General features: G+C 39.2%; 1 protein-coding gene across 1 annotated transcript; it reads right to left on the reverse strand.

Moving 5' to 3' along the window:
- Positions 1-1,675: 1,675 nt before the first annotated feature.
- On the reverse strand, positions 1,676-25,299 carry COCH (cochlin). Its single transcript, XM_086748697.1, has 11 exons — positions 25,128-25,299; positions 25,003-25,047; positions 19,071-19,227; positions 11,062-11,195; positions 9,838-9,900; positions 8,917-8,961; positions 8,681-8,828; positions 7,321-7,424; positions 6,228-6,454; positions 4,267-4,783; positions 1,676-3,489 (listed from the first exon to the last, which is right to left on the reverse strand). The coding sequence occupies exons 1-11, from the start codon at positions 25,150-25,152 to the stop codon at positions 3,314-3,316; spliced, it is 1,641 nt and encodes a 546-aa protein (XP_086604823.1). The 5' UTR covers positions 25,153-25,299; the 3' UTR covers positions 1,676-3,313.
- Positions 25,300-27,128: the final 1,829 nt, after the last annotated feature.

Consider the following 27,128-nt stretch of genomic DNA (forward strand, 5'->3'; position numbering starts at 1 on the left):
CTACTTGGTACAGACACAAGCTTTATACGTCCCTGCTGAAGTAGCATGCAGGACACAGTGAGCATGGAATTTGTCTAACACATCCTCTGTGTGTGTAATCCCTGACTTGGAATCTTGTCCTGGAGATAAGCAGTTGTAACATTTCCTTCAAGGACTGCGAAAGGCATACTGCCAGTGGAAGAGGAAGTTGTGTGCTTCTTTCAGTTATAAAATATCCTATGAGTAAAGTTGTCACCTGGGAAATGTGAGACAGATTTGGTATCTTTCTTGGTCTTCTGGCAGTGAACGATCCCAGTGCTCAGGCGTATGTCCTAACCGATGTATGGCTGTAGCAGCTCATAATAGAAGTTATCATCATACAAAAAGTAATTTTGATTTCTTTAGGATAGCAAATGAATAGAGTTTTGTAAGTTTAGATTGCTTTGGGAGCTCCACTGGGAAGGACGAGTTTTGGACTATGTTAAATGCTATTTAATGTAAAATTCAGGAACAGCTTTGGGAGTTACCTAAACCACTAAGCTTAGAATCTTCTACTCTTTTCTGAGTGAAGGATTTTTTTTTTTTTTTTTTTTTTTTAATGTGCGGTAGTATGTCATCAGCAGAGGGGCTGCAAATCCGAGGTCTCCTGAGCCTTGACAGTAGTTTTCAGGGAAACAGGGCATAGTGAATCACAGAATGGTTTGGGTTGGAAGGGACCTTTTAAAGATCATCCAGTCCAGCTGCCACGCCATGGTTTTCATCATAAAGGTTTTAATCAGTCTCACTAGAGAAGAGAACCGACAGGTCCCACTGCAGGCCATGTTTGTGATTGATAGCCCTAATACCTGCAGCAATGTTGCCAAATGGAGCTTGCACAAGTGATGGCAGCTGCAGCTCTGTTCACATTCTTTGTACTGCTTGGTCCAGCAGCATAAAACTGAACCCTCATACTGTAGCTTTACCTACCTTCTTACCCAAAACAGAACTTCAGATCACATCTGCTACCCTCTACTGTGCTCTTCTTCCTCCAAACTTACCTTCTACTTACAGCACAGTCCATGTCCTTTCCACCCTGGCTCAGCATCTCACCAGGTCTCAAACCTTTTATCCATATCCCAGCAATGATTTTTTCCAGATCAAAACTGTGCTCACAAATGCTTGCTTCCACATAAACTTTCTATTTTAAAAAAGTATTTTCTGTACCCACCAGTCCTACCCCAGTGTAATCGGGCTGTATGAAGGGTGCAAGTAATGTGTCATCACCATTCCTGTGAAGTGGAAATGTTTGGACTTTCAGCTCTGCAGATTTCAGTATCCCAGAGATACACACCTGCTTTTTCCTTGATGAATTGAATGGCACGAGTAAAGCTGCCTCCTTCTTTGCAACAGTAAAAACAAGTGGGAGGGTAAATGTGATTCTACTGGCTAGTGTGTGATTTATATTCAGAAGATTCAGTTAGGATTGTACCTAGTATGAACAATGACTAGAACTTTGATATTGACTCAACCAAATTAAAATACTTGTATAAATAGAGTCCTTGCTTTTGGAGGATTATTTAGAATTTTTTCTTTTGCAAATTAGGATTTAAGATAATGCAGACCAGAAGCATCAGCTGCAACTTACTCAGGCTAAACTACATGACATTCATCATAAAAAGACTTTTATATTACAGGATATTAAACCAGATAGCAGCAGTCCAGTTTTCTTGCAATATATATTTCTATAAAAAGTTTATAAACTAAATGAATTAAACTTTTGCACAAAGTTGATATCACATATGAATTTATACAGCAATAGCTGAATACTCTTATCTATAAACACATAACAAAATTAAGGATAACAATTAATAGAAAAAAAAGAAGGCATCTTTGCCATTCATGTTTAGTGTAATATATAGCCAGTCATAAGTTATTTAAAAAATGCACAACAAAAGCCTGATGAATACAATCCCTTCTGTGCCACTCCAAAACTGCTATGAATTTTACAATCAATAGTGGGGGAGGGAGAAAAAAGGGAAACTCTAGATTGATAGCGGAAGTGCTGTTTTGTTTTCTACTGTGTGTTTTGCTTGCAAAAACCTTTCCTTTCTAAAGAATAGTTGAAGTCTGTTATTCACTCCAGGAATCTGGAATAACTCAGTGAAATATTGCATCATTTTAACCACATCCATGTAGGTATAAAAATATCAACATATCAACAAAATATCAAATAGGTATGTAATAAAATTAAAGCCTTCTTTCAAGGAAACTATTCTTTCATCCTCAGAGAATCTCACACATCTTTAAAGATGTTTTTACTAGCATTAGAAAGTTGTTATTCTGTGAGCTACTGAATCCCACTTACATGTTTGCCTACTTTCTTCTTCTCTAACCCTATAATCTGATATAAATCCGGTATGTTTCAAGGTTTGCGATACCTTTGGATTTTAATTTGAATGCTTTCAGTTCCCAGTGCATTGTCTAATTCAATCTCTTTGCCCAAGATTCCTGTCTCTAACTGTCTAGCCAATAACCACGTTGTAAAATCAACACAGTACAAGGCAGCAGACAGGAATAAATCCAGTTATCAGATATATTAGGAATATCACTATTGATTTCAGTGGTATAGGAAGCAGTAGTATCAGCTAATAGGATCCAGATTCTCAAAAAGCACTACTGTGCCTTAAATACCTTTCAACTCTGTGCCAAAAGAACCAAACAACATAGTTCCACAAAAATCTGTGGGAAGAAGTTAAATGTCTTTTGGTGTAAACTTTGCCAACCAGATGGCAGTATCATTCACTACAGCAAAACCCCAACTAATAAAAATACTGTTTAACTACAGTCTGTCATACCTGTTCTTAAACTGCCTGCCAATAATGGATGTTGCGCAGCTGAAGCACTGGAAGTACTTCACACTATCAGAACTCCTCAAAAAGATACATATTGTAAGCTACAGAGGCTTATAGAAGATAGTACTGTGTATTAAAAATGATATTATTTTTAACTTGTAAGAAGACATCTAGTGAGTGACAGCAAAAAATGTCAGAGCTGTTTTGTTTCCTCTGCTGATATCTGATAGCCTTAAGTGCACAATATGCATAGCTTTAAACTTGGGGATACTATGTACATGTTGAAAAATCATAGCTCTTGGCCAAATTCTGTGTTCCAGTATTAAGTACAACTTCTAACAAGCTCACAAGAATCGTTGGCTGACTACAGAAACAAGAAGTAGCCCTTCTTCTCCCCTTGCCTTATGATAGTATATATAAGAATAAAAATCTGTATTTTAGGACCATTTCAGTTTCATGATTTTTAGTTTCAAAGCAGTAATATCCAACAGCAGATTTTTGCTTTATTGTTTAGAGTCCAAAAAATCTTTACAGATGCCTCTGATAATATCGGGAACCATCTGCTCCAATCCTGTGAACTCCCTAGTGAAGAAAGTATGAGATTCTCTTGGTTCAGAGGCCATGTCTTTCAGATCATCCAGGGGTGCCCAGGCAACACCGACAGAGAAGACTGTTATTCCTACAGTGTCAAAATACAGTAAGAAAAAAATATATAGTTAAGACCTTTTTGCCTATAGATACAAGTAAAACAGCCATTTCTACATCCGTTAATTAATCTGGATCAGAAAAGCATGTTTCAATACCTGCAGTCTGTCAAAGATTATTAGATTTTACCACTAAATATAAAGAATTATATATGTCCTGGTAAGAACCCTGAAGGAAATATGGGTTATCTTAGAGCTAGTGTCTTAGGTGTTTTTATAGTGACATACAAAATATAGCAGTTACGATGTCAGTCTTGAAACACAAATTAAAATTGCATTAAAATTATTTTGAAGAAAAATTTGGATCCTTTGTGTATGCTTAGTGTTTTCAAGCATCCACAGCCCAATAAGTTTTTTGGCCAAAACTGGTTATTTCTTTCCTAGATGATGATGGAGTGCAGGAGTAATGCCATACTGAATGGCATCATTGGCTGGAGATTCACTACGTGGCTCTTTATTTTTAATCTACTCATTTCTCTCCTGTTCAGGAAAAATAAGATTGAGTGTACAGTTTTAACTAAGCTGCTAGGAGTGAGTCCACTTACACCCGGGTCCACAACACTGATTTTTGATCCTAATGGAAACACATTTCCTTGGAGCTCACATTTTCCTCAATTTAAAACATGTACAGATACTTTATTCACTCACTGGGGCTGTATTTCAAAACTTTAAAATCTTGCTCCATATGAGTTTACAAAACAGCATAAACAGGATCAATTCACTTATGCTGCCTTTAAAGGTACGTCACTTACCTGCTTTTTGTGCAGCAGCAGCAGGTCCTCTAACATCATCATAAGACTGACCATCAGTCAAAACAACAAGGAAATTTTTGTTAGGTCCATCTTTCACTGGCCCAAACACATTTCTGGTTGTGAAAGAAATGGCATCACCAGTAGCAGTGCCACCGCTCATGTAGCGAATGTTCCGGATAGCCGAGAGGACCTTTTCTTTGGTGGTGTAGTCTGTGAAGCTGAACTCCGTACGCTGATCGTATGTGAACTGCACAGCTGCGATCTTGGAACCAATGTCAGAGATCTCAAAAGCCTTTGCAACATTGCTGATGAATTCAAGCACAAGGCGGAAGTTGCTGTCTCCAATGCTGCTGGAACCATCTACCAAGAAACCAATGTTGACGGAGTTGTAGCATGTCTTGCTACACAACATCTGCTCGTGTGAACACAATTTTTGGACAAGAGGTTTCACATATTTGGTAGTACCAAACCAGGTGGGCATTTGGTAAGAGAAGAAGCCATTGTTTCGACAGACAGCCTGTTTGAAAACAAAGTCAACAGGTGAATACTGACATAGTGGCTGTATGGATCATAATCAGACATCTATGATTTTTTTTTCAAAGGTAGGTTAGAAACAGAGCCTGGTGGTGGGAGTTTGGGGTGGGTTTTTCACCTGTTTGTTTTTAAAGAAATTAAGGACAAATAGCTGCAGCTGAAGTCAGTGAAAGCCATAATATAGCTTATTTTATCCAATCATAAAGTCAACTCTGCCCTCGACCTTTTGAAATTTCAGATAATTTAACTTTATTCATAAGAACTGTAATAACTGGAAATTATAATCACGTTTTTTGAAAGTTAACTAAGTCATGCTACTGCATATCCAATGGATTGAAAGTTCTGTATTTTCACTTATCCATTGAACATTAGGCTCTGTGTATTCCCTTTGAACTTTATAAGCCCTTTATTTTTTAAATCTATAATGTCATAATGACATCCAGTTGGGTAGAAATATAACTCCAGGTCATTCAAGTAAAATTTCTTTTTTCTCTGGCTTCCATAAAATGCATGTTAAGTGCAAGGTAATTAAGAAAGGAGTTAAATTTAAAATCAGCTCTCCAAGGTGGTAACGAATTTGGCTAAGATCAAGATACAGAAGGAGAGGGCAGGCCTTGGTCACCTGTGCCTATGAGTACATAGGAGTTGGACCTGCCTGCAGTACCACTGGGATCAGCAGCAAGCTCACTTGTGCCTAGAAGCAGCAGAGCTGTAGTGCTTCGTTCTGTTCATGCCCTAAGCTATGAAATTTATGCTGAAATTAGGCATCTAAAATGTCCCTGTGGAAAATGAGGTTTTCTCACTAGAGAGTAAGTAAAGACCTAGCGATTAGAAAGTTTACGCGAGAGTAGGTGATCTGTGTTTGAATTCCTATTCTAACTCATATGGAGCTAGATCCAAAACTTTTCACCCAAGATAAATGGCTTGCATGTGAACTTGTTAAGATGTGGTGTTTTTTTTCAATCTTTTCTGTCCTGTTTGTAATGAAAGTAAGTAAAGAACCATCCATAGAGCAGGTATTGAAAGATATGCCTCCCCATCTGCCATTTCAGGATAGCAGGTATCATAGCTGTGTCTCATTGCTTATGACACATGTAACCATACCTAGGATAGGGGATTCTTCTACTCTGAGAATCTTAATGTAATTGCAAAGTCCAGGAGCTACAGCTTGGCCAAGACTCTGAACTGGGAAGATGGTGACAGCACTTTGTTACCCTTTGTGTAGCCCCTTTAGCAGGATAAAATAACAGTGCCTCTTTAGGTTTCCCAGTGTGATTCTTTTAAATCACTTACTAGCAGGGATAATTTAATTGGCTTATTGGAGAGAAGTAAATATTAGGAATTAGTCAATTAGGATTTTAGCATGAAGTAAATTCTCTAGAATATACCCATGACTGAAGAAGTATAATAGTATTCTTCTCTCTTACTTTGTCAACAAAAGCAATGTCCTGTACCATTCCCAGCTCCTCTGTTGTGGGTTTTGCTACAGATACAATGAATACATTGACTCCAAATTCTCTGGTCACTATGCCGGCTTCTTCTAAATCATCTGAGGGCCAGCCGTCTAGGAACACTACAATGATCTTGGGAATTCCTTTGCGTGCTCCGTTTTCCAAAGAGAAGAATTTCTGAGCAGTGTGCTTCAAAGCTTTCCCTAGTTTTGAACAGAAAAAAGAACATGAAGAACGAATGTGATAACATTTTGGTACCGGTTCCCTGCACGAAACTGCGCTGGATTTCTGTTGTTATCACAGGTCTCACCGAGCGTAAAAGCATCCCAGGAAATTTGATAATAATGAAGCCTGAGCAACCCATAAGTTAAAAAAAAAAACAAAAACAAAAAAAAACCCCAAAACCAAAACCAAAACAAAACAAAAACAAAAAAAAACCACAAAAACACAAACAGAAACCACCCTCCAAAAAACCAAGCCATACCCACAAAATAACAAAAAGATAAAGCTGAGAAAGAAATCACTGGTGTTTTCTCACCCACAGGTGTAGTTTTGTATTAGCAAGTAGATATATTAGTGCCTGCCAAATAGATTGGAAGGAAGAAAGTTGAGGAGCCACCTAACTTTAGCTTGTGAAACGCAACATATTTGAAATGTTCCATTTCCTCATTTGGCAAACATCTCTTCATAACCACTTACTACTTATTCCAAGTTAATATTTTAACTCTTTAATTAGCCACTCAACACAAAAGAAATGCTAGGCCTTTTAGATATAAATTTGTCTCAAGATATCACTCTGTTACTAGTGAAAAGACAATTACTATTTAAACGCAGAAAGTTATATTTGCGCTTCTCTAATTAAATGTGTAATAAGTAACTAACTTCTGGAAATTAAATGTAGATGTGGCAATGTTCTAGTGGAAAAATGTTGAACCTGAGTAAAATAAGCGTGGCATTTAAAACACTTTCTTACCTAACTGAATCCTAAGAACTGCAGTAGATATATACACACACATATAGATAAATATGTAAAGAAGTAATTTCCATTTGCATGGAACTATGAACTCACCTGTATTAGAATTGCCTCCTCTGAACCCCAATTCCTTTATGGCAAACAAAACTTCTTTTGCAGCAGTGAAGTTTTTCAGATAGAATTCAATTTTTGGATGTTCACTGTGTAAAAATAAAACAGAGTAATAAAGTATGTAGTTCACTTTTCATACCGCTATGGCAAGCTAAAATACAATTTGGATAATTTTGGTTTTGGTCACACTCTTTTCTATATTTTTAATTACTAAAATAGAAGATGCTCCTTGCTTAATAATTCTCTCACTCCTCAGCAAGAGGAATTATTTACCTGGGTGGGTAAATTAAAAACAGACTGATTCGTGGGCTTATCAAGCAGCTGAAAACATTAGGTTGAAAATACATACAGGAAAAAAATTGAACATGCCCAATGCTAAACTAAATGTATTTGTGTTATTGAAAATCGGCAGCTTTTCTACTATTCGTACGAGAAATACCTTCTTTATAAAAAATTCCTGTGAAATGGAATGCATGGAATTCATCACATCCTAAAAGAGGCATCCAAAGCGGTTCAGATGGTTTGTGCCGTGCATGTGGTCTAGTGACTACAACGCCAGCCTAGGCCACTAAATCTGATGCAGCTGTTTACTCTGCAGTTCTCTAAAGCCAGGGGAGAGGAACACACTTTAATGATGAAAGATGCAATAGAGAAACCCTGTGTTAATCTAACGGATGTTTCATCTTCTTGAAATAAGAGAGTTAAAGGCTTCTTGGTGCTTTATTCTTGAACCAATAGTGAAAGTGATTAAGCCTTGGAGAACTGCTACTTCTGAGCACTAGCCAACTGAGCTGTGGCTCCAAAAACCCCTTTTACTGAGGTGTTGAATGTTGCAGTGGCTTTCAGACTGTTTTGCAGCCTGCAAACATACATAGTAGCATGAATAGTCTCAAAATTAAAAAGTTATAATTTACAATTTGAAAATATTAGCTTTAGCAACCTATAGGTCGGCAAATGCAGTTTTTTGTTTTGCACATGCACATAGCCATTTGTGACAATTTTTTTTTTTAAAAGTCATCTCTCCTTTGCAGAATACTTTCTGTTGTTTTACTAAGATGAGCTACAAAACTGTCAGCAGCACATGGGCTGTGGGAAGTCCAGCTGCTCTCTATATCCAATTATCAAATATCACAGAGGCAGAAGATGATCATATTTTTCATGTCTTCTCACATGGACATCTCCATGTAGCACAGAGCAAATAGTGCTACAGCTGGAAAGACTTTGCTTTCTCTACCTATTAATTTGCCATTTTTGAGTGAATACTGTTCTGCAAAATAGGGAGTGATATGTTAATTGATTTTTCTTATTAATCACTCAGTTTTATTTTGTATAGATCAGTTCTTACCTGGCTTGTACAACTCCAACATGAGGCCCTTCTGTACCAATTCCCAACATCACAGCTACTTTTCCAACAAAGTTCTTCTGCAAATTAAATCTACGTTGGCCAATGTTGTAACTTCCATCAATGAGAAATGCAATATCAGCTTTACAGTCTGTGAACATCCAAAATAATCACACTTACTTAACACCAAGTAAACATCAGGATTTTGCTTTGTAAAAATTAAATCTGTGGGTTCCTACCTTTGTTTCCAGCCTTTTTATCAAGTGGCTTCTTTGGTCTTTTACCTTCAGTGAAAGAAACAGCATGGATCATTTAAGAACAACAAGATGAACAGACAGAACTGAAACAGAAAAAGCTCAGACTTCAAGAATTACGTTGCAATCTATCTGCATTAAGAAATATCAATTGGTTTAATAATTAAACTTGCACTGCTACTGATTCGCTTCTTAGAGAATATTGTTTTTCAAATGAAACAGTTTAACCTTCCTTTCTACACCTGCCTAGCTGATTAGTGAAACATGGAAAGCTGGGTGGATTGCTGTAGCTCACGATCCCAAGTGCTTCCATTTCTCAGTTGTGCTGTGCTGTAGAGTGCACAGTTTTAATGTTTTGGAAACTGGAAAGCAAAGGGTCTATTCACAAACAAAATCCAAGTCTAGTATTTACATACCACTAACTTTCATAAGAAACTGATCTAGCCTTTTACTGGCAGCATTTTTTTTTGTGGAGAATTTCCCATAACATCTAAATTTCTGCTATGTAAGTCCTGATAGCACTCAGCTGAGTAGTTCTGTAAGAAGGAATACATTATCTCTGTCTTCTCTGTCACTTAATAGGAATTAATATCACAAGAGCTCATGAACGCTTTCCTTCCTTTATATTATCTGTATTACTTTTCCAAATTCATTCACGTTTGGGTGGTTTGTTTTTTTTTTTTTTTTAATATACATGAACACTACTGAAATCAGAATAAATTTACCCAATTACAAATGATTCCTCGTTTTGCTGATGGGAGATATACTGCAAAAACAGGTTAGTGTATACATGTTTACTTCTTTAAAAATAAATTAATCCTACGAAACATAGCATTTTAGCCAGGGATTCATGCACTGCAGCATGTCTTATTCCAGGAGGCTTCCCCTGTGGCAGAGATCTCATACCCGTAGAAGGACGTGCTGTTGATACCGATCGTCCAACTGCCTCGAGTGCTGTGTTCTGGGTACCTATTAAAATATGGAAGAATGAATTTACTGTATTTTAGTGTATTTAGATGAAATTACAAGAATACTACATTTCCAATAACCTTTCTTCATCATCTGCCATTAGTTACTCTGGGAGCAGGACACAGGCCTAGACAGATATTTGGTGTAACACAGTATTGCACTTCTTGTTTTACAGGTAATGAACTTCTCCTTTCAGCTTCTGCATTGAAACAATAGCAGCTGATGAGTAATTACAGCATACAATTAGCTGATGAGAGGTTTTGAGCTGTAGTAGCCATTATTTCTAGCATACAAATTCAGGACTTGATCTGGAGAAGTGGATTTCACTTACACTCTTACCAAAAGCACCTATAATTCCAATTTCTTAGAACTAGTATCTTAGAGATAATAGGCTGAATTTTAGCTATGTAAACAATAGGAACACATTAGAGAGATCTGTTTCCCAGACTTGGAAAGAATACATGAGAAAACACATACACTTTGGTATTTTTGGAAACAGCAACAACATCTATAACCAGCAGGCTTCTTTATACATTTTTATGAGGGTGTTTTAAGCTCACCCAAATGGCAGTGCGTGATAACTGATTTGAATTGGACGTGGACAAAAACTTGTGGAAAAACCACCATGTCACACTGTAGCTTAAGGACCACATCGCATCTAAGTTGATATTATTCCTATTTTTGGAGGGCCAGTGGTCTGTTTGCAGGGAATGCTGTACAAGCCCTTTGAAGGCTCTGACAGGCGCTACTGCCCATGCGAAGGCAGGCAGGGGGAGAGAAGGGATAAAACTACGGGCTGGAAGCTTTAGGAGGACAGGACCACAACAGCAGGACCAAAGCACTGACTTAGGTCAGCTTAAACTGTTGTGGAGCTGCACTGTCAACTGCCTGCGATGATGCCATTATATTCTAAATAACCGTGATCCATTTTTATGCATTGGCTTCTGCTACAGACTAGGTGGTCTAGCTGGAATAGTGCTTTAAGGACATTGTAGGAAAATGAAGATAAAATAATGAGTTAAAAGTGAAAACTTTTCTTACTACACTTCAGATGGCAATCACGTTTTTTTTTTAATGCATACAGGAGCACTGAAGAAGTTTCCTGGAATTCTGTTAATATTTCAAGTATAGCTTGCAAAAGAAAAAGTGTAATCCACCTACGAGTCACTGAGAAAGACGAAGCCCATCTAGTGAGCACCTGAGACTGGATCCCATTGGCATTTACAGCAGGGTAGTTTTCCTGTCCTGGGAGAGTCTGTACCCTTACAGCTCCTCCTGCACTGGTGATCACCCCGCTGAGATACAAAAAGAGTCGTTATAAATCAGACAGTTTAATCACAAGAAAAATGCAATGCAATTAAACAATTATTAGTACATTGGACACTAGCCTCCTGAAAAAGATGCCATGTAAGCAGGTGGTTGTGTTCAGGCTAAAACAAGCTATAAATTGCTGAAAAGACTTTTAAAAGAAACTATTCTGCAGAGCACGACACACACTTGGGCAAAAAAGGTCAGGAAATTCTAAAATTCTGTCAGTGTTCAGACTGATGCAGAAGCGTGATGTTTCGAGGATATATCAATTCCTAAAGGAAGGAGCTCCAGCAGAACGTATTTGAGCCCATTATGCCTCATGAATATTTGTGCCTGAAACAAGATTTGGTGTGCTTAGCTATAAAATGACCAAAGCTAAGAAAACCGGAAGGAAAAATTGCTGTTTATAGTAGTAATGGATATGTAGGATATCCTGTTACGCAACTACAGGCTGAAATCAGAAATGGTAGGCGTTATTGACAGCAGCCATCAGGTTACTGATAATTACAAGAACAGAGCCTAAAGCATCTTATTCTTCCTATTCACCTGTAGTAAACATTAAATGTGAAACCTGAAATGAATGAGAAATAACTAAATGCAAGTTACTAATGCAATCCATGTAAGATTCCGGATTGCTTTCAGTCTAGGCTTGGAAATAGTGTATCAACAGGAGATGCAATTTCAGCTGTGTGATTTTTCACTGACAGGGATGGAGAGTAACGTACCAAATTGCATCTTCAGAATTTGGAATACTTTGGTAATAATTAGCAAGTCTTAGCTATCTTCATTAGTTTAAGCATACCACAACACATCCTTAATATACAGTTATAATGGATTAATTAAAAAAAAAATCAGAAGAAATACCAAGAAGCTTAATGATTAAAATATCTTATAAATTAATATTCAGTATTATAAGAGTATTATATTCCTTAATGCCTTACTAGAAGAGTCAGTTCAGAAACACAGAAGTGACAAGAACACTTGTAGTAAAAATCTATGGAGGAAGTTTTCCAAAACTGAGAAGAGAGTTGAACCTAAAACACCCAGATCCTACACAAGTTTTTAGATGTCATAGTCTAGTTCTTAGAGAAGGCCTTCTGTGTTTTTCCCTTGTTGAGTTTCATTTCATGATTCAACAAACAGATTTTGAGATTGCCTACCAGATCTGTCCCGCCACCTGAGACAAATGAAGGAATAGCTGGTTTGAAAAGCTTGCTGATGCCTATGGACTGAGGATTGTGTGAACACCCAGCAGGAGAACAGATTTCTGCATTCAGGACACTTCAGGGTTAAAAGCAGCCTCAAGAGAACTTCATTGTTTTTGCAGGCAGAGAGGCTTGGATACCTCAAGTGACAATAATAGGCATCAGAACTGTTCAGATCTCTTTTTATGTGCTACTGAAAGAAGAATTACTATTTTTAGAGGACAAAATTCCATGCTGAGCTTCTCTAAGAGGGAGTAAAAGCTTACTGCTCTGTAGTACTTAGGCAGGTACAGTGCTGTGGGAGACAACCAACCATTTCAAGGCTATTTAAACACAGCAATGTGCACCTCTGCATTTATTTTTCTTATCTGTTTGGCTTCCTGCTTGAAGAGAGGTCCTGGCTTCATCTGATTTAAAACATTACAAAAGTAGAATAATCAAGACCAGAGTTTAGAAAACCTTGCATGTATTTCTGGTAATAAAAGCTCTGGGTATCTGTGGCAAAGGCAGCTTCCACATAAATCCTTGTGTCCTTGTGGACTGCTGTTAAAATACATTCGTCATTCATGGATGTGATTTACATTTCTGAATTGAACTGTAGTTATATATATTTAATTCTTGTAGCCTAGGATGTTATGATAGTATCAAAATATATAGATATTTTCTCACCTAGAATACTGTATACAGTACATATACAGAGGAGCTTTAGTAAAGTTACCCTGAATGACTTTAAAATCACGTTATAAAAAAGTGGGCAAATACAAACAGCCCTTTAAAGTTCTTTAAAAAGCACTGAGAGAAAAATCAGACTAGAGCCTCTAAGTGGTTATTTTGAATGACAGAAAAATTCAGTAAGGCAAAATTATCTTTGGGAAAATCAACACATTAATGTATTTAGAATATTTCAGTCTAATTGGAACATAGTTTTCTGCTCCAGTACTTGGTTCTCTTTGGCATTCAGGCCTTCACTAGTGTCTCAGTCGTAACGGATAAGAAAGTATGTGTCAGAAACAGAATGTATGTGTTTCATTGGAACATTTTCTAGTTTAAGTTTATACTTGCAATTCCAGTGAAACTACTTGCCTCAGCAAACCTGATCTATGCCCAAGTCAGGTCCCAAGAGGAGCCTAATATCTCTTCCCCATTCCTTTGTTGTGGACTTGCAACTTTGAGCACTGGACAAATTAAACTCAGGAACACATTCACACTGAAAGCTCAGCCTAAGAATTTTTCCTGGAAGCAACGGTTTCAGCTTATTTTAGTCAGTGTGAGCAATTTTTGTCTGTATTGTTCCACTTTGTCTATTGGTCTTTTTATTTTGATTGCCATGTAATCACTCTGGGGTAAAAAAAAAAAATCTAGATAGTCTCCATTGAATTTGAAAGCTTTCCACTGAAACCATAATAGATTTATTTGCTCCTTATCTATTTATTGAAAACATTTGATTCTGTATTTCATCACAAGTCATAAAACTTGACGGCCTTCTGAAGATACATACACTATATCTATATGACAGCTCTGCTGTTTTTAATGCAAGTAGGTGGCTGATATTAGATGTGAATACAACACGAACTATAGCTTTATGAAAGTTATTCCTCTTTTCTTAACATTTTGTTCTGTAGGTAAATTAACAACCCTTTAAGCTGTCTTTTACAATCATCTTATCTGTTTTACTTGTTTCTTCCAGCAAGTTTACTCAGAGTGCACGCTCATATATGCTAAAGGGGAATAAACCATATTGTTAGTAATCTGCCTTTGTATTCTGAAAGAGATTGGCAAATTCCTTTCTGCAGTCATTTACAATTGACTTTAAAAGTGAGATTCCTCTTCTGTAGATCTGCAGTGATATTTAAACAATGATTTCCTCAGAATGATTTAAGTCATTACAATCTGCTTTGATTTTCCTTGCTGCCCTTTGCTCCTGCGTGATTGACTTGCATGCCGTGGCTGTTTTGATTAAACTGGAATTCTGCAGATTTTCCAGGAACAGCTTTCACTCCCTTACTCACTGTTCCATGCTACTCCCAGGGCTGCTTGGCGGCAACTTTATATAAAAGCTATAAGTCCATTCTCTTGCCTAGCTTCACTGTTAATAACAAATCAGAATTTATACCTAAATGGTATTTTTCACTCAAAAGTGCACAGAAATTAAACAGAAAAGCAGATACATGAGGAAGCAATCCAGTACCTCATTGCACAATAGGTCATGAGAGAAAGTACACTGGCCAAGAGCAGCAGAAGATTTGGGAAGGTCTTGTGAAAAATAGGAATTTCATCTAAAGCATACTTTAAAGTCTGAATTGAGGTAAATGAGCAGATGGGATTGAAGCTTTTTATAGCCTCATGCAGCTCCTCAAAGTAAAGTGCAAGAACTGTTTATCTGCCCTCTCAGAGAAAGAGATACAGGGCTAGCTTGCCTTTGCTGAATTTTGAATTAATTTGGATTTTTCAAGGAGCCTGCGCATCAAAACTGATGCCTAGAGCACAAAGAGACTCTTCCAGCCATGGGAGATGACCCTTATAGATGTAACTGCAGTCAGTAATCTTAGACACAGCAGTGGAAAGCTGAAATACCCCCTCCTGTTAAAAGAAAGGGGAAACGCAAGATTTTCACCTTTTGAAAAACCTTTTTCCCCTGGGTAAGTTTTCCATTGTTTCTTCCCTGGGTTCTGCTCTGTCTCCTCTGCACCTCTGCTGTTTTTGGCAGGAAAGAAAGCTCAGCAGCAGAAGCAGGCACTATACCAAAGTTTCCCAGGGGATCTAGAGCTGCTCAGAAATCCCTCTGGCCAGACAACATTTTTGTCAATATTTTTCTAGCAAACACTAGGGCAGCTCAGAGGCCATCATCTGTGTGGTCACTTCGTGGCCAGCTTGGCAATACCATTATAAGCTTTTGTTACACTTGAGTTTTGGGACCCCAATATTTAATTAGAAATGGTTCCACTCTGTAGTTAGGAAGGTTATGAAAAAAATTTACGTGCCAATCTAGGAGCTAAACACTACCACATCAGGCTAGGTCTCTGTTTAGTGGAATTGGCACTGGAACAGAACTGTACAAGGTGAGAACCTAGTCCTTCATTTGACCTTCTGATTATTAATCCAATTAATCACTCAGTGGTAGATTTAACTCAGTTCTTCATGCCTGCATAGTGTCAGCCTGGTAGGAGGTTCTCCATTCTTTCTCCAGCAAATAAATCTTTTATCCTTCTGTCCAGCAAGAGAACAATATTAAATAAATACTGTTTCCTGAGAGTAATTACACATAAAATATGGAGAAAAAAGCCAAATATAACAAACTAAAACAAGCAGAAAGCTTATTCATCTGTAGTATACGGAATTATTCATTGCTGAATTCTGCTAAATTCTTTACATGCACTACATAGTATTTTATTGTGTTAATAATTGCCTCATAGTAATGGAACTACTCATAGGAATAAACATTATTTGGTTTATAAAAAATTAAGGAATCGGGCCTCAATATTGACCCAGCACACAAACTGTAGTGTATGTGGAGGGGAGGGACTGACCCATGCTCACACAATTATTTCAGTATTAAGAAAAGAAGCAAGCACTGCTCCCAAGACTGATGCTTCTTGAAATGGTGGACAGCTGTCTGACTGTGCTTTGTGTAAGGTAATAGCAGCACTCACTGCAGAGGCACAGGCCTCGTACTCCATAGCACTTCAGGTATAGAGCTATGCTGCACTCACCGTGCAGTGTAACACGGGGCAAACCTAGTTGTAAATTAGAAGTGTTTTTTTCAATTATTTGGAAGAAATTTCCAAAATTCTCAAAGCAGGCATCTAGTTACATCACAATAACAGCAAATTATGGTGATTAGCTATTAGCAAAATAGTCTTGGAGTTACTTTGACACCAATACGGAGCTTAGCCATTGCAACAGACAGCGAGGAGAAGCAAGGGGTTTTTTTCTATGTTATTGTTGGATTTTGTAAATCCAACACTGAAATTAGTTAAGAACTAAACAGCTATTGCCTCTCCTCCATCCAACAATCCTTTTTTACCAGGACCAGTATTTATGGCTGCTAACAGTTGCAGCAAAACCAATGAAACATTCACACGTAACGAATTCTGCTCTAAGTATGAAATGCTGGCAGGACTAACAGCCCCAAACTTAAATGCAGTCTCCAAAAACCAGCAATTCTCCTAAACAGAAAGATTTCTCACCTATAGTCTCTCAGTTTTCCCATATGTATTTTTTTTTTTTAGATAAAAGGAAAACATTTGATCCAGACATTATTTCACAGACTTTTTGTATATAGTTAAACTAGGAAAAGTGAAGAACTGAAATTTAACTTTTTTTTTTTTAGCACTCATGAAGACATTTAAGGCACACTGAATGGAGGCATTCATACTTTTCACAGAACAATCAAAAGGAAGCCTGTTCTAACAATACAAAGACATATAATTATCTTTGAAACTAACTCTTAAACTTTTAAAACAAATACACACAGACCCCCACAATACCTTCTAAGTTCTTTCTAGCTGCCCCTATAGTACCTTAGGTCTTAGTCTCCTCTACAGCCTTTGAGAAATTCCAGACAAACTTTCCACTCAAAACCCCTCCTTAAATCCAATTTTTAAGAAATATTTCGTTTCAGTTTACTATGGAGTTTAAATACTATAAAAACATCCTGAATTTTTCAAGTCCTGTTAAAATTTCTAGGATTTTAACTGACGTTTTGAGTAAGTTTCTGGATAGTAATGATAGCCCCCTAAAAAATATTTTAAATGCTTAGCATGTATTTTACAGCATTTAAAGTATCAAGCAATGAATGTTAACTAAAAAAAATTATTTTCCTCCTTTATCTTCTAGTCATTTATTTTTCTATAAAATCTTAGTTGTTTTTTTTAAATTAAAAAACACTGATAGCAGTGTTTAGCATCATATCAATATATTCTGAAAGAGTTTCTTCCTGTTGCTTGGGAATAAGAAAACATTTAAAGTATTCCTCCATTTCTTTTAAACACTTTTTCACTTAAACTTTTAAGAACAGTTTCAGTCCATCTTATCTGGAATATACAAATATAATAAGATGGCATGATTTTTTTTTTTTTGTTTTAGCTGTAGTTTATGTATCAGTTAACATGAATGTACTTAGACACTAAATAAATGTAGTTCTAAGAAGTTCAGTGACACTCAAAGGGATTCTGGATAACTCACACTGTAATCTACAAATGCTAATGATATTCATAGGAATGGGACATTTTAAAAAGTCTCTGTAATATAGTATGATACCTCAATATAATAATTTGTGTCAAGAGTATCTCTTGAAACCCAATTAATTTATATTATATGCAGGATGAAGTCTTACTTTTGAATATATTCATAATATTTAATTACAGAATTCTCAAAAATTAAATATGAAAAATTTGGGCAGGATGATCTAGTTTATACTTTTGCTTCAAGTCAGGATTGATTATAGTTATCTAGTTATTCTAGACAGATGTCTATCCGTTTTTGACAGCTGCACTGTCTATTGCAGTTCCTGTAATATCCCAGGCCATCTTGTCTCTGTCCTTGTTGTTAGACTTCTCTTCATGTCTAATCCAAATTTCTGTTGCTGAAGCGTCAGTCCTATCTTAAAGAGCCATAACACCTTACAAAGTTTCAGAACTACTTTGTGGTAGGAAGTATATTGTGAAATGGTTGAAGTGAACAAATACCATGTTGTACAGCCAGTTAATAGATGAAGCAAAAAATCCTCCTTTAATAACCAAAAGCTTTCTCAAAGTATTAAAATCAAAGTTTGAAACTCCCTGTAGACTGACAGTCAGGAATCAGTCTGGTTTCCACAGGCATCTGAAATAGGTATCTCACTGTCTCCAGCTGGTTTTGTCCAACATTTCCTTATTAAAATTTGATCCAGGAGAGAATTTACCTTGCAAGTAAGAAACTAAATCTCTGTCCTTCCAAAGAAAAAAAAAAAAAAAGTAAACTCAATAAGATTATAAGATTTCTGCCAGACTGTTTTCCTTCCCCTATGGAATTATTATTGCTTTTCTAATTACATCTATTTAACATTGGTTATTTGCATACTTTTCTTAATCTTTAGTTTCAACTTGATACAGGAGTGAATTCAGCTAGATACTTCTCTAATTAAGAGATGATTAAGTAAAGTAACACTCAGCAAGCAACTGTCAGAAGAGGAATGCTACAACAAAAAACTAACAGATTAGAAGCAATAGTCTATGGATGACATTCAGTTAAATCATGGGAAGCTCTGTTTGCATAGGAGCTTAAACTGATTTCAGCAATTTCAGAAAAAGTGTCGTGTAAAGGAAAGTCAGAAAGTGAATCTGTTTTTATTCTCCAATTAGTTACTATTTACACTGTATCCTTCCATGTCTACCAGCAACACATAAGTAATCTTACAGTGAAATCCTGTCTGCTGTTGTGCCATTTCAGAGACAGTTAATAAGGTGGTTTTCAGAAACACTTAAAACACAACTCAGATAATGTCTGGGCAGCTTACAAGTTATTTTCTTCCTTGTTCTCTCTTCTATTGACTTAGTATGTCTCCCAGAGTCCAGAGAGATCTTCATTATGACAGCATCAAAAAGTTCAAATTTAGAAGTGTGGCAAGACTATACAAACTTGCTTAACATATTGATTAGCAGTTATCTGACTTACCTGTGTATGGCAGCTCCACAGATACTGGAAAGAGAGGCATAAACTCCATCCCCAAAGACATAGAATTGCCATAGAGGACAGTTTGCTGGGCAAAGGACATCTTCTGTCTCCTTTCTAAGGTCAAGTCCTCTTGTAAAGCATGTGATAGCAGTGGAAGCTAAAGAAAAAAAAAGAACTTGTGACCTGGAAGTCTTAAGTTTTGTTGATGTTTGGGGTTTTTTTTTTATATATCTCTACAGTTTTCAAGTTTATAGCAATGCTTGAATTCAGAATTAGGTACAGTGTCTCATCTTATGCTCCAGTACATATGTAAAGACATCTTTGGAGCTTACAAATGTACAGTTATGACAAGGGAGAACACATTAAATTATTTATGGGAAAGAAATGGCAGAAAAAGGTGGAAAGGGTGAAAAAAAATGAGCAAACAACAGTAAAACAATATTAAAATAATATCTAAGGAATATTACAGAGGGAAAGCAATTCACATCTGTAAGTTTACTGCAGAGACAGAAGGGCAAGGGGAAGACCTTTGAGGGCTGCTGGAACACTTCTCTCACAAGAGAGAAATTAAATGACTCATGTTCCCACAGCAATCTCCAGCCATGGGACATCTATGAATCACTTGGGAAACTCTGAACCTTCTCTCCCGTGGCATTCATGAAGCAGGTTGACAGCAGCATTTCCCTTAGTCTCTGCAATAAACTCTACTGAAACCAGTGTAAGACAAAAAAAAAAAAAAAAAAAAAAAAGGGACTGCCCATCTCCTTGCTCCAGTACTATAGTAACATCTAGAACATTCATATCAATTCACTGCAATGAAGTTTACATCATTATAATTGTGCAAAGGACAGTCAGACTCACTGAGACAAAGTTATTTATTCAGCTCAGGCATAAGCATGTTTCACACAGAACTCTGCTTTTTTTTTTCTCTCCTTAAAAGTCACTCCTCAGACCACCATCATTAAGCTTTCACTGTGCTTGCGTGCGTGCAATGTAGGTATTTAGACACAGATTTACACTAGTATATAATTTTACTTGGCAAATTGATGTTTTCTTTTGAAAACCTAGAGGTCATTACCTTGGATACTTACTACCATCCTTCTGCTACCCAGGACACCTGGTCTGATAGCACAGCAAATTAGAGCTTTGGCTTAGATCAACATCAATTCAGCATCGCAAGTTCAACCCATGACTGGATATTTATTCTGAAATTCCTAGGAGCATGTCTTGCCCTCATTGAGCACTAGAAGGTGCAAGAACCTTTTCTATATGCACTCAGTATTACATTTTCACAACATTATGAGGAGAGCTGGCCAATGTATTGGTGCATTCCACAGCACTGTATCCCAAGGAGAGTATGTTTTGGGGATCAGTGATCTGTCTCTCATCTGCTTCCCTGCCCACTCTTCCCCTCTCACCCTAGGGTGTTTACTGACCCCAACATAAGCTGCTTGTATTTCAAAGTATTTGGAGCTTATGCTGTTCCACATCAGCAGATGGAAAAGATCATAACTCCTGCTAATCTCCCTGACTTTAGAACAGAAAAGCAGAACAGTTACAGCCAGAGGTGCACAGAGAAGAGTGTCTGTTCATTCTAACCGCATAAATCAAACACATTGTGTTCATAGACCATGCATGTAGTTTTACTCTTAAGTATACATAATCATCATTAATACTATACTGAAATTATGTTAAACTACCTAATTACATCTTCCAGAAAAATTTTTGCTGCTCTCAGCACAAAGATGTGACTTTAACATGCTAAACATGTCTATATAGCCCAGAATAAGAAGAAAGCAAGCAGTAAATATTTCTTCATTTTCCCTTCTCAAGACAATAAGACCTGTCTACTTAGAAAGACACTGTGAAGTGATTTAATCTGATTCTCAAGTATCCTAAGAAATTAAGAAGTTTCTTTTAGGACTTAGTTTTACCTACTCACATCTTCTCCATGTGTAGTCTTACACATTTGCCTTAAAAACAAAAGTCTGAAAAACCAAGCAGAATCACCATGCTTATACCTAGATGCTCCCTATTTTCATTGTTAAGAGTGCGGTACTATTGGTGTTATGCTAGAAGAAGTCAATTTGCTTTGCTGTTTGAGTCCCCTAATCCTTTAATAAAAAAGTTCTACAAGTGTGTTAGCTAATTACTGGGCACTAATCAAATAATACCCACCAAATGACAACTAGCAGGACTATCAGAATAAAACAGCAACTGGATATCCTTGGAGGAATCACTGCAATGAGCATCACTGTTAGTCTCTGCTCTTGCAGTACTAATTGTTGCATGCACCCTGCGACATTTTTCCAGCCTCTAAAAGTGCAGGATGCCACAGGAAGTTTTAATGCCCGTCATTTCTAATGTACTGTGCTTGACTGAATTCCTTGGCAGGCTGTGCATACAAAGACAATAATTAGACATGTCTACTTAATGAACCCTTTATCACTTGCAGATCTGCATTTCTCTCACTACCAGGTACTTACTAATTACAGTCATATGTCAGACTAACATTTCACATAGCACAGAATATACGCGGGGGGGGGGGGGGGGGGGGGACAGGGACGGACAGGGACATGGGACACACAACATATGGACAAAACCTTGCTGCGTTTTCCCTGGCTATGCAAACACAGAAATCCATTGTAGCCCAGCCATGGGATTTTTCTGTACTGGCAGCCTAAAGACTGTCATGATCCTTCTCTACGCCATGAGTAAGGGGGGTGCTCTGAGGGAAGGGAGCAAGTTGCTCTGAGTGGAGTGAAGAGCTCACATACTGTAGCTAGGGGCTTTAGCAGCTCGTACCTCAGCTGGATCAGCACAGAAGTGAAAACACACACTTTGAAGTACATGATGCTGTTAATTAAAATAAACCATTTCCTTTTGGTTTTCTATGTAGGTAGTTTAGTATAGTTTTCTACAAGCTAAAATTACATAACTGAGACTAACATTAGGAATGTTAGGTGCAGTATCAAAATGGTAAGTACTGGATACCAAAATTAAGACTTATGATATCAACTCTGCAGTGGATTTTATTCTTCCCTGTTATTTAAAGTATCATCAACTATCCAACCCATAAAAGTAGTCCATTGCAAACAGGAAAACGTACTACTCAGGTCTGAATACTAGAAGATATAGAATAGTTCCTTGCCAGCTTACATACTAATCATTCTCTCAAATTTTGTAGTTGATATTAGTAGTGAAATTGAAGAAGGTGGTTGGTTTTGTTAGTCTACCCAAGATGTATCATCATAGTAGAAACTGCCAAAAAGGCTAGATATAAAGTAACTGAGATAAAACCCGTATGTTTTAATCACTGTAGTTTAAGAACACAAGAGCAGTAGATACTGCTCTAGATACTTATGTGATCCAGTAGTCTAAATCCATGTGCTTTTGGAAGAAGTAAAGACAAGCCTGTAATTTACAGGGAAGAACTCAATCCTCGACTTCTGCACATTCTGGATTCTTATGAAGAATTATGCAATATAAAATTAGGCCTTCAGAACTGTAATAAAACACAAATCATCCCATTCTGTCAAGACATACACTCTTTAAGCCTCACAGAAACACACTATATCAGGGTACATCATAAAAACGAAGTACAAAGACAGGAAACTGTATTTCTTCCTGATTTAAGCCGTATTTAAAGGTAGGGATGAATGTCTTCCACCACTGTTCACCTGAAAAAGAAAAAAAAAAAGCAAAGGCTCACTTCTCTCCTTAAACTTCCATCCGATAACCATGCTTTCAGTCAATCCATTAGTTTCCATTTTTTTGATGCCTCATTCCATGTATGCTGATTTACCCTGAATAGTGGCTTCTTATGCCCATCTGTAAAAGTTCTCGCTTAATTTTTGACAGGAGTCACTAGCTTAAAGGACTCCAGAAAAATAAAATTCATAGCTAAAATCTGAGCTTTTCTGATCTTCAAGTTGCTATGCTTTGCTTTGGGCAAGGAGAGTTTGTTTATGTAAATGAAAAAAAAAACAACAACAAACTCCTATGTACAATATTACAAAAAAATAGGGATTCCTAGGAGTAAGATAGCTTTGAGTCACAAAATAGAGAAGTACATCCCTATTATGCTTCTTATACCTTTTAGTACTTAGCATTGTCTCTTTGCAAAACAAGAAGACTTAAAGTTCTTTTTTATCTCGAGGACTCAAACAAACCTGCTTTTTATATTTTATGCAAGGAATACTCCCACAAACTTTATCCATACTAGAAAAAAAGACATACTAGTAGAACTATAACTGTTTATATTTTGGAAAACATGCTCACAGGTTGCATTCTAATTCATGTAATCTTAGGTACATATCCTGATCTGGACAAGGGCAATGGGATTTTAAAAGACTGGTCAGGACTGTATCACTCTGTATCACAGTCTGAGACTTGCCCCTTTTCTGATCAACTTAAGGTTGCTTACCAGCACCCGCCGATGTTCACCCACCCATACAGTCTCATGTATGGTAACCAAAACTGTTGAACAGGGCAGTATTTGTATGCATTTCAGGGGGAGCATAAGGAAAGGTATAAGATCCTTTAAGATGTCCCTGAGCAGTTATGAGCCTAAATACAGCAGATTTTTGAAGAAACTAATGCTCTTTCATTACATTGAACAGCAGAATTTATGCACTTTTATTAAAAAGTTCCTGCAAGCTTCTAGTTAAATAACAAAATGCTGCTCAGTTTAGGCTCAGAATAAGGCAATATCTCCAGTAACTGTTCACATCTTATATTGCAAACACATCCTGGCACCAATATTCCATTTTGCCAGTATTGTTACTGGCATTTGCCGTAATGTTATTTTAGCTGGTTCCAGATACCTTCAGATTACAGTAGCTTCTTCTCCAACCCTGGGAGGAAGCATTACAGAAAACTTTTCACTTGTTTCCTGACAGACTGTCGGCACTTCATCTGTAGTGGATCTGTAGAATAAAAAAGAAAGGGATTGCAGTTGGAGTAGGTTTTCTTTTGCTGTGCATTTCCCCCCCTTTTTTAGCCATTGCTCTCTTGTGACATATAGCTGTTATCAGTTAAGCACAAAAGACTTTTCCAAATGTTTGACTGAACACAAAATGAACAGCAAATCCTGCTCCCTAACAACCATGATATTCTGAACAACTGTTCGGAAAAGCTCAAGGTCGCTCACCTTCTGCAGGCCAGGCCTTCTGGAGGCTCCTGCCCTCCCTGGGTGAAAGGCTCCACTGGAAGGGCCAGAGAAACTGCTTGCGTCCTCCTGGCCTGTTACTGCTTCAGCCTCTTCCCACGGCTCCTGCGGGTCGACTCTGGCTCTGGGATGGCCCACGTTCCAGCAGCAGAGACACAGTCCATGGTGCACCCAGCAGCCCCTGCCCCGCTAGGCACCCTGCGTGTGTTCTTTTGCTTTCCAGGTCAAAATAATGGCAGGGCAGGTTTAAGTGGCTTTTAATCAGTTCCACGGTCAAAAATATGCCAGAGGTCCTCAAATTGACACACATTGTGTGAATGTCTTTACAACACACGCAAACACACCTCCACTCACTCTTGCCATCAGCACTCCCCGTGACAGGGACACTTGTCACCACAGCTCTTCTTCCACCCGTGAGAGGAGGGAGCCTCACCCCCCACCTTCGGAGGCATTCCCAGGCACCCTCGGCGCCCCTCTCCCGAGGAGACGGACACAGCGGGGCTCGCCCGTTTCCCACGCAGCCCTCCCCGGCGGCAGCGGCCCCGCAATCCGCACCGTTCCCCGGCCAGGGCGGCCCGGCCCGTCCCGTCCGCGGGGCTCCGGGCGGGGAACCCAGCGAGAGGCGGCCGCAACCGGACACGCCGAGCCGGTACCCACGGCCAGGCGGCCGCGGGCGCTCTCACCCCTCAGTGGAGAGGGACGGGCAGAGATGGCCCGAGGGGCAAACCCCGCCGCGGGGAGGGAGGAGAGCGGCCAACTCACCCGAGCCGTCGCTCCCGCGCACGGGGCTGGAGAGCAGGAAGGCGCCTGCGAACAGACAGGGAGCGGGTCGGGGGGATGCTCCGCGTCCGCCCCGCCGGCCCCCAGCCGCTCCCCGCGGTACCCACCGAGGAGAAGGGGGACGACCCACATGGCGGCGGAGCGCGCCCGCACCCCGGGACAGCCGAGAGCGGAGACGAAGAAGAGAGAGGCAGCGCGCCCGCCTCACCGCAGGCTGCCGACCCCACCGCGGAACTGTGCAGCCGGCGGCAGCCGCCGCGCCCGCTTTAAACCTCTCCCGGGGCGCATGAGCACTGGGGCGGGCGAGGGTGGCCGGGGTGGGAGCGGACACGGGACGCGAACGCGGGACTGGGCGGCCCCACTGCTGGGCAAGGCCCGGCAGGTGCTGCCGCCCCTCCCCCGCCGCGGCCCCCGCCCGGCTCCTCCGGCATCGGCGCCCCTCAGCCGGCTCAAGCGACCGGGTGAAGCGAGTCGCCCCGCCGCCCCGGCCCGCAGGGGCCCATCGGCTCCGGGCAGGCAGCAGGGGCACAAGGACCCTCCTGTGCCCGGCGGAGAGGCCCTTTGCCGTTCGCCTTTCCAAACCTGCCCACACCCTCCTCTAGCTCCCCCCGCCTACAACTTTCGAACACCGATTTTAGGCATCGTTTATTCCAGGTGTCTTAAGAAATGAGAATGAACGCTCAAGTCACCTCGCCACAACACCTGGTCCTTCTTCAAAACCGAGCGAAGGGGCAAAGCTTTCACCGGTGTTCGCCCTCTCCTCGCTACTGGGGCGGGAAGAGATGAAATCTCATCTGCGGAGAGATGGAAATACCCTCACCAGCATCATTGTATCCTCTGTATTCACTCTGAAATGCTAGCGTAAATAATACAGGTAGCTACCTTTCCTTTCAGCAAAACTTGGCTTAAATTAAAGAAAAAACAAATCCAAAACACCTCACCCCTTAAAAAAAAAACAAACACAAAACCAAAATCCAAACCAAAACCAAACCAATCAACCAAAAAATCCCACTTTAGAACTTGCTTTGCTTTCTTTGCTCAATGCATACATGCATGTGTGGCGTGAAGTATTCGCTGGCGGGAGTGGGGAATGGTGTGGAATGGTCAGGATCCTTATGAATGGGTGGGAAGAGAGGCAGGGGTGCGTTTATTAAAACCGTGTTCTTTGCTGGCTGCCGGCATCCACTGTTTAACTTCTAGCTGGGACGGCTGTTCTCAGAAATGAACTTTCAAATATAAATAAACTCTCGGAATTCATAGGAATTAGGATGTTAACTGATTTGCCGGGGCAGAAAGTGAAGCGCAGGCATTGCAGTCAGCTCCGGGAGCGAGCGGGCATGGCAGCAACCGCCTTTTGGGAGGCAGCTGATCAAGGCAACTCGCTTTCGGGCTTTTTTTTTTTTTAATAGCTGGTAGCATATAAATGCACATTGTGAAATATCTCTTTGTATAATTGAAAATAAATACATCTGAGGACTCGGCGATCCATTGAGATATATGCTGCCTATAGCAAAGTAGGAAGCAGGACCTGGGTAAGTAATTCATAATAATTCTTTTTTTTTTTTGGAGTTTCAAAGCAAAGAAGCAGTGAGAACATAATCCCCCTCCCTCCCTTCCAGCTTTGATCATCCCAGAAACATTTTTATGCTTCCCACACAGGATAAAGGTGGCGATGCTTCCCTCATGACATGGTCCTCTCCTACGGGAGCATCTCCAATGCAAAAATTATGCAACGCAGTTGGTGCAGATGTCAGGAACTTCTGCTGGCATTTCTCTCCAGAGAGAGAAATCCTGAGAGCTTGTGAAGGAATTACTGATGGCTTGCAGGCTTGCTTCTCAACTAGGGGTTCACTCGAGTGGGTCAGTCATCTTTCCCCTTTGGTGATCAATTAAAGAGTTGGCAATGGCCACTAAAAACTGTCCCTGAGTTTGTCTCTCCCCAAGCTGTTCCCCACAGATGCAGAGGGTACTCAGTGCTTTTCAGAAATGGTTCACACTTTCTGCTGCAGCCCTCGGTTCATGTTTTTTTTCAGAGCTGCAGTAGTTAAGAGAGAAGGGGGCTTGCTTATTTTTTATTATTTTTAAATGGAAGATTCTGGGAAGCCAAA

This window comes from Chlamydotis macqueenii, chromosome 5 (genome assembly GCF_036417535.1).
Source record: "Chlamydotis macqueenii isolate bChlMac1 chromosome 5, bChlMac1.mat, whole genome shotgun sequence".
NCBI classification, from domain to species: Eukaryota; Metazoa; Chordata; class Aves; order Otidiformes; family Otididae; genus Chlamydotis; species Chlamydotis macqueenii.

Bases quoted from the DNA above. Each gene is read 5' to 3' on its own strand.
- COCH (XM_086748697.1), bottom strand. From the start codon at position 25,152: ATGTGGGTCGTCCCCCTTCTCCTCG. The intron at 9,901-11,061 runs GTAGGTGGATTA...ATATTTTAATAG, and splicing joins TTCGTCTTTCTCAGTGACTC to GTACCCAGAACACAGCACTC. The intron at 8,962-9,837 runs GTATGAGATCTC...CTTTCACTGAAG, and splicing joins AACAGCACGTCCTTCTACGG to GTAAAAGACCAAAGAAGCCA.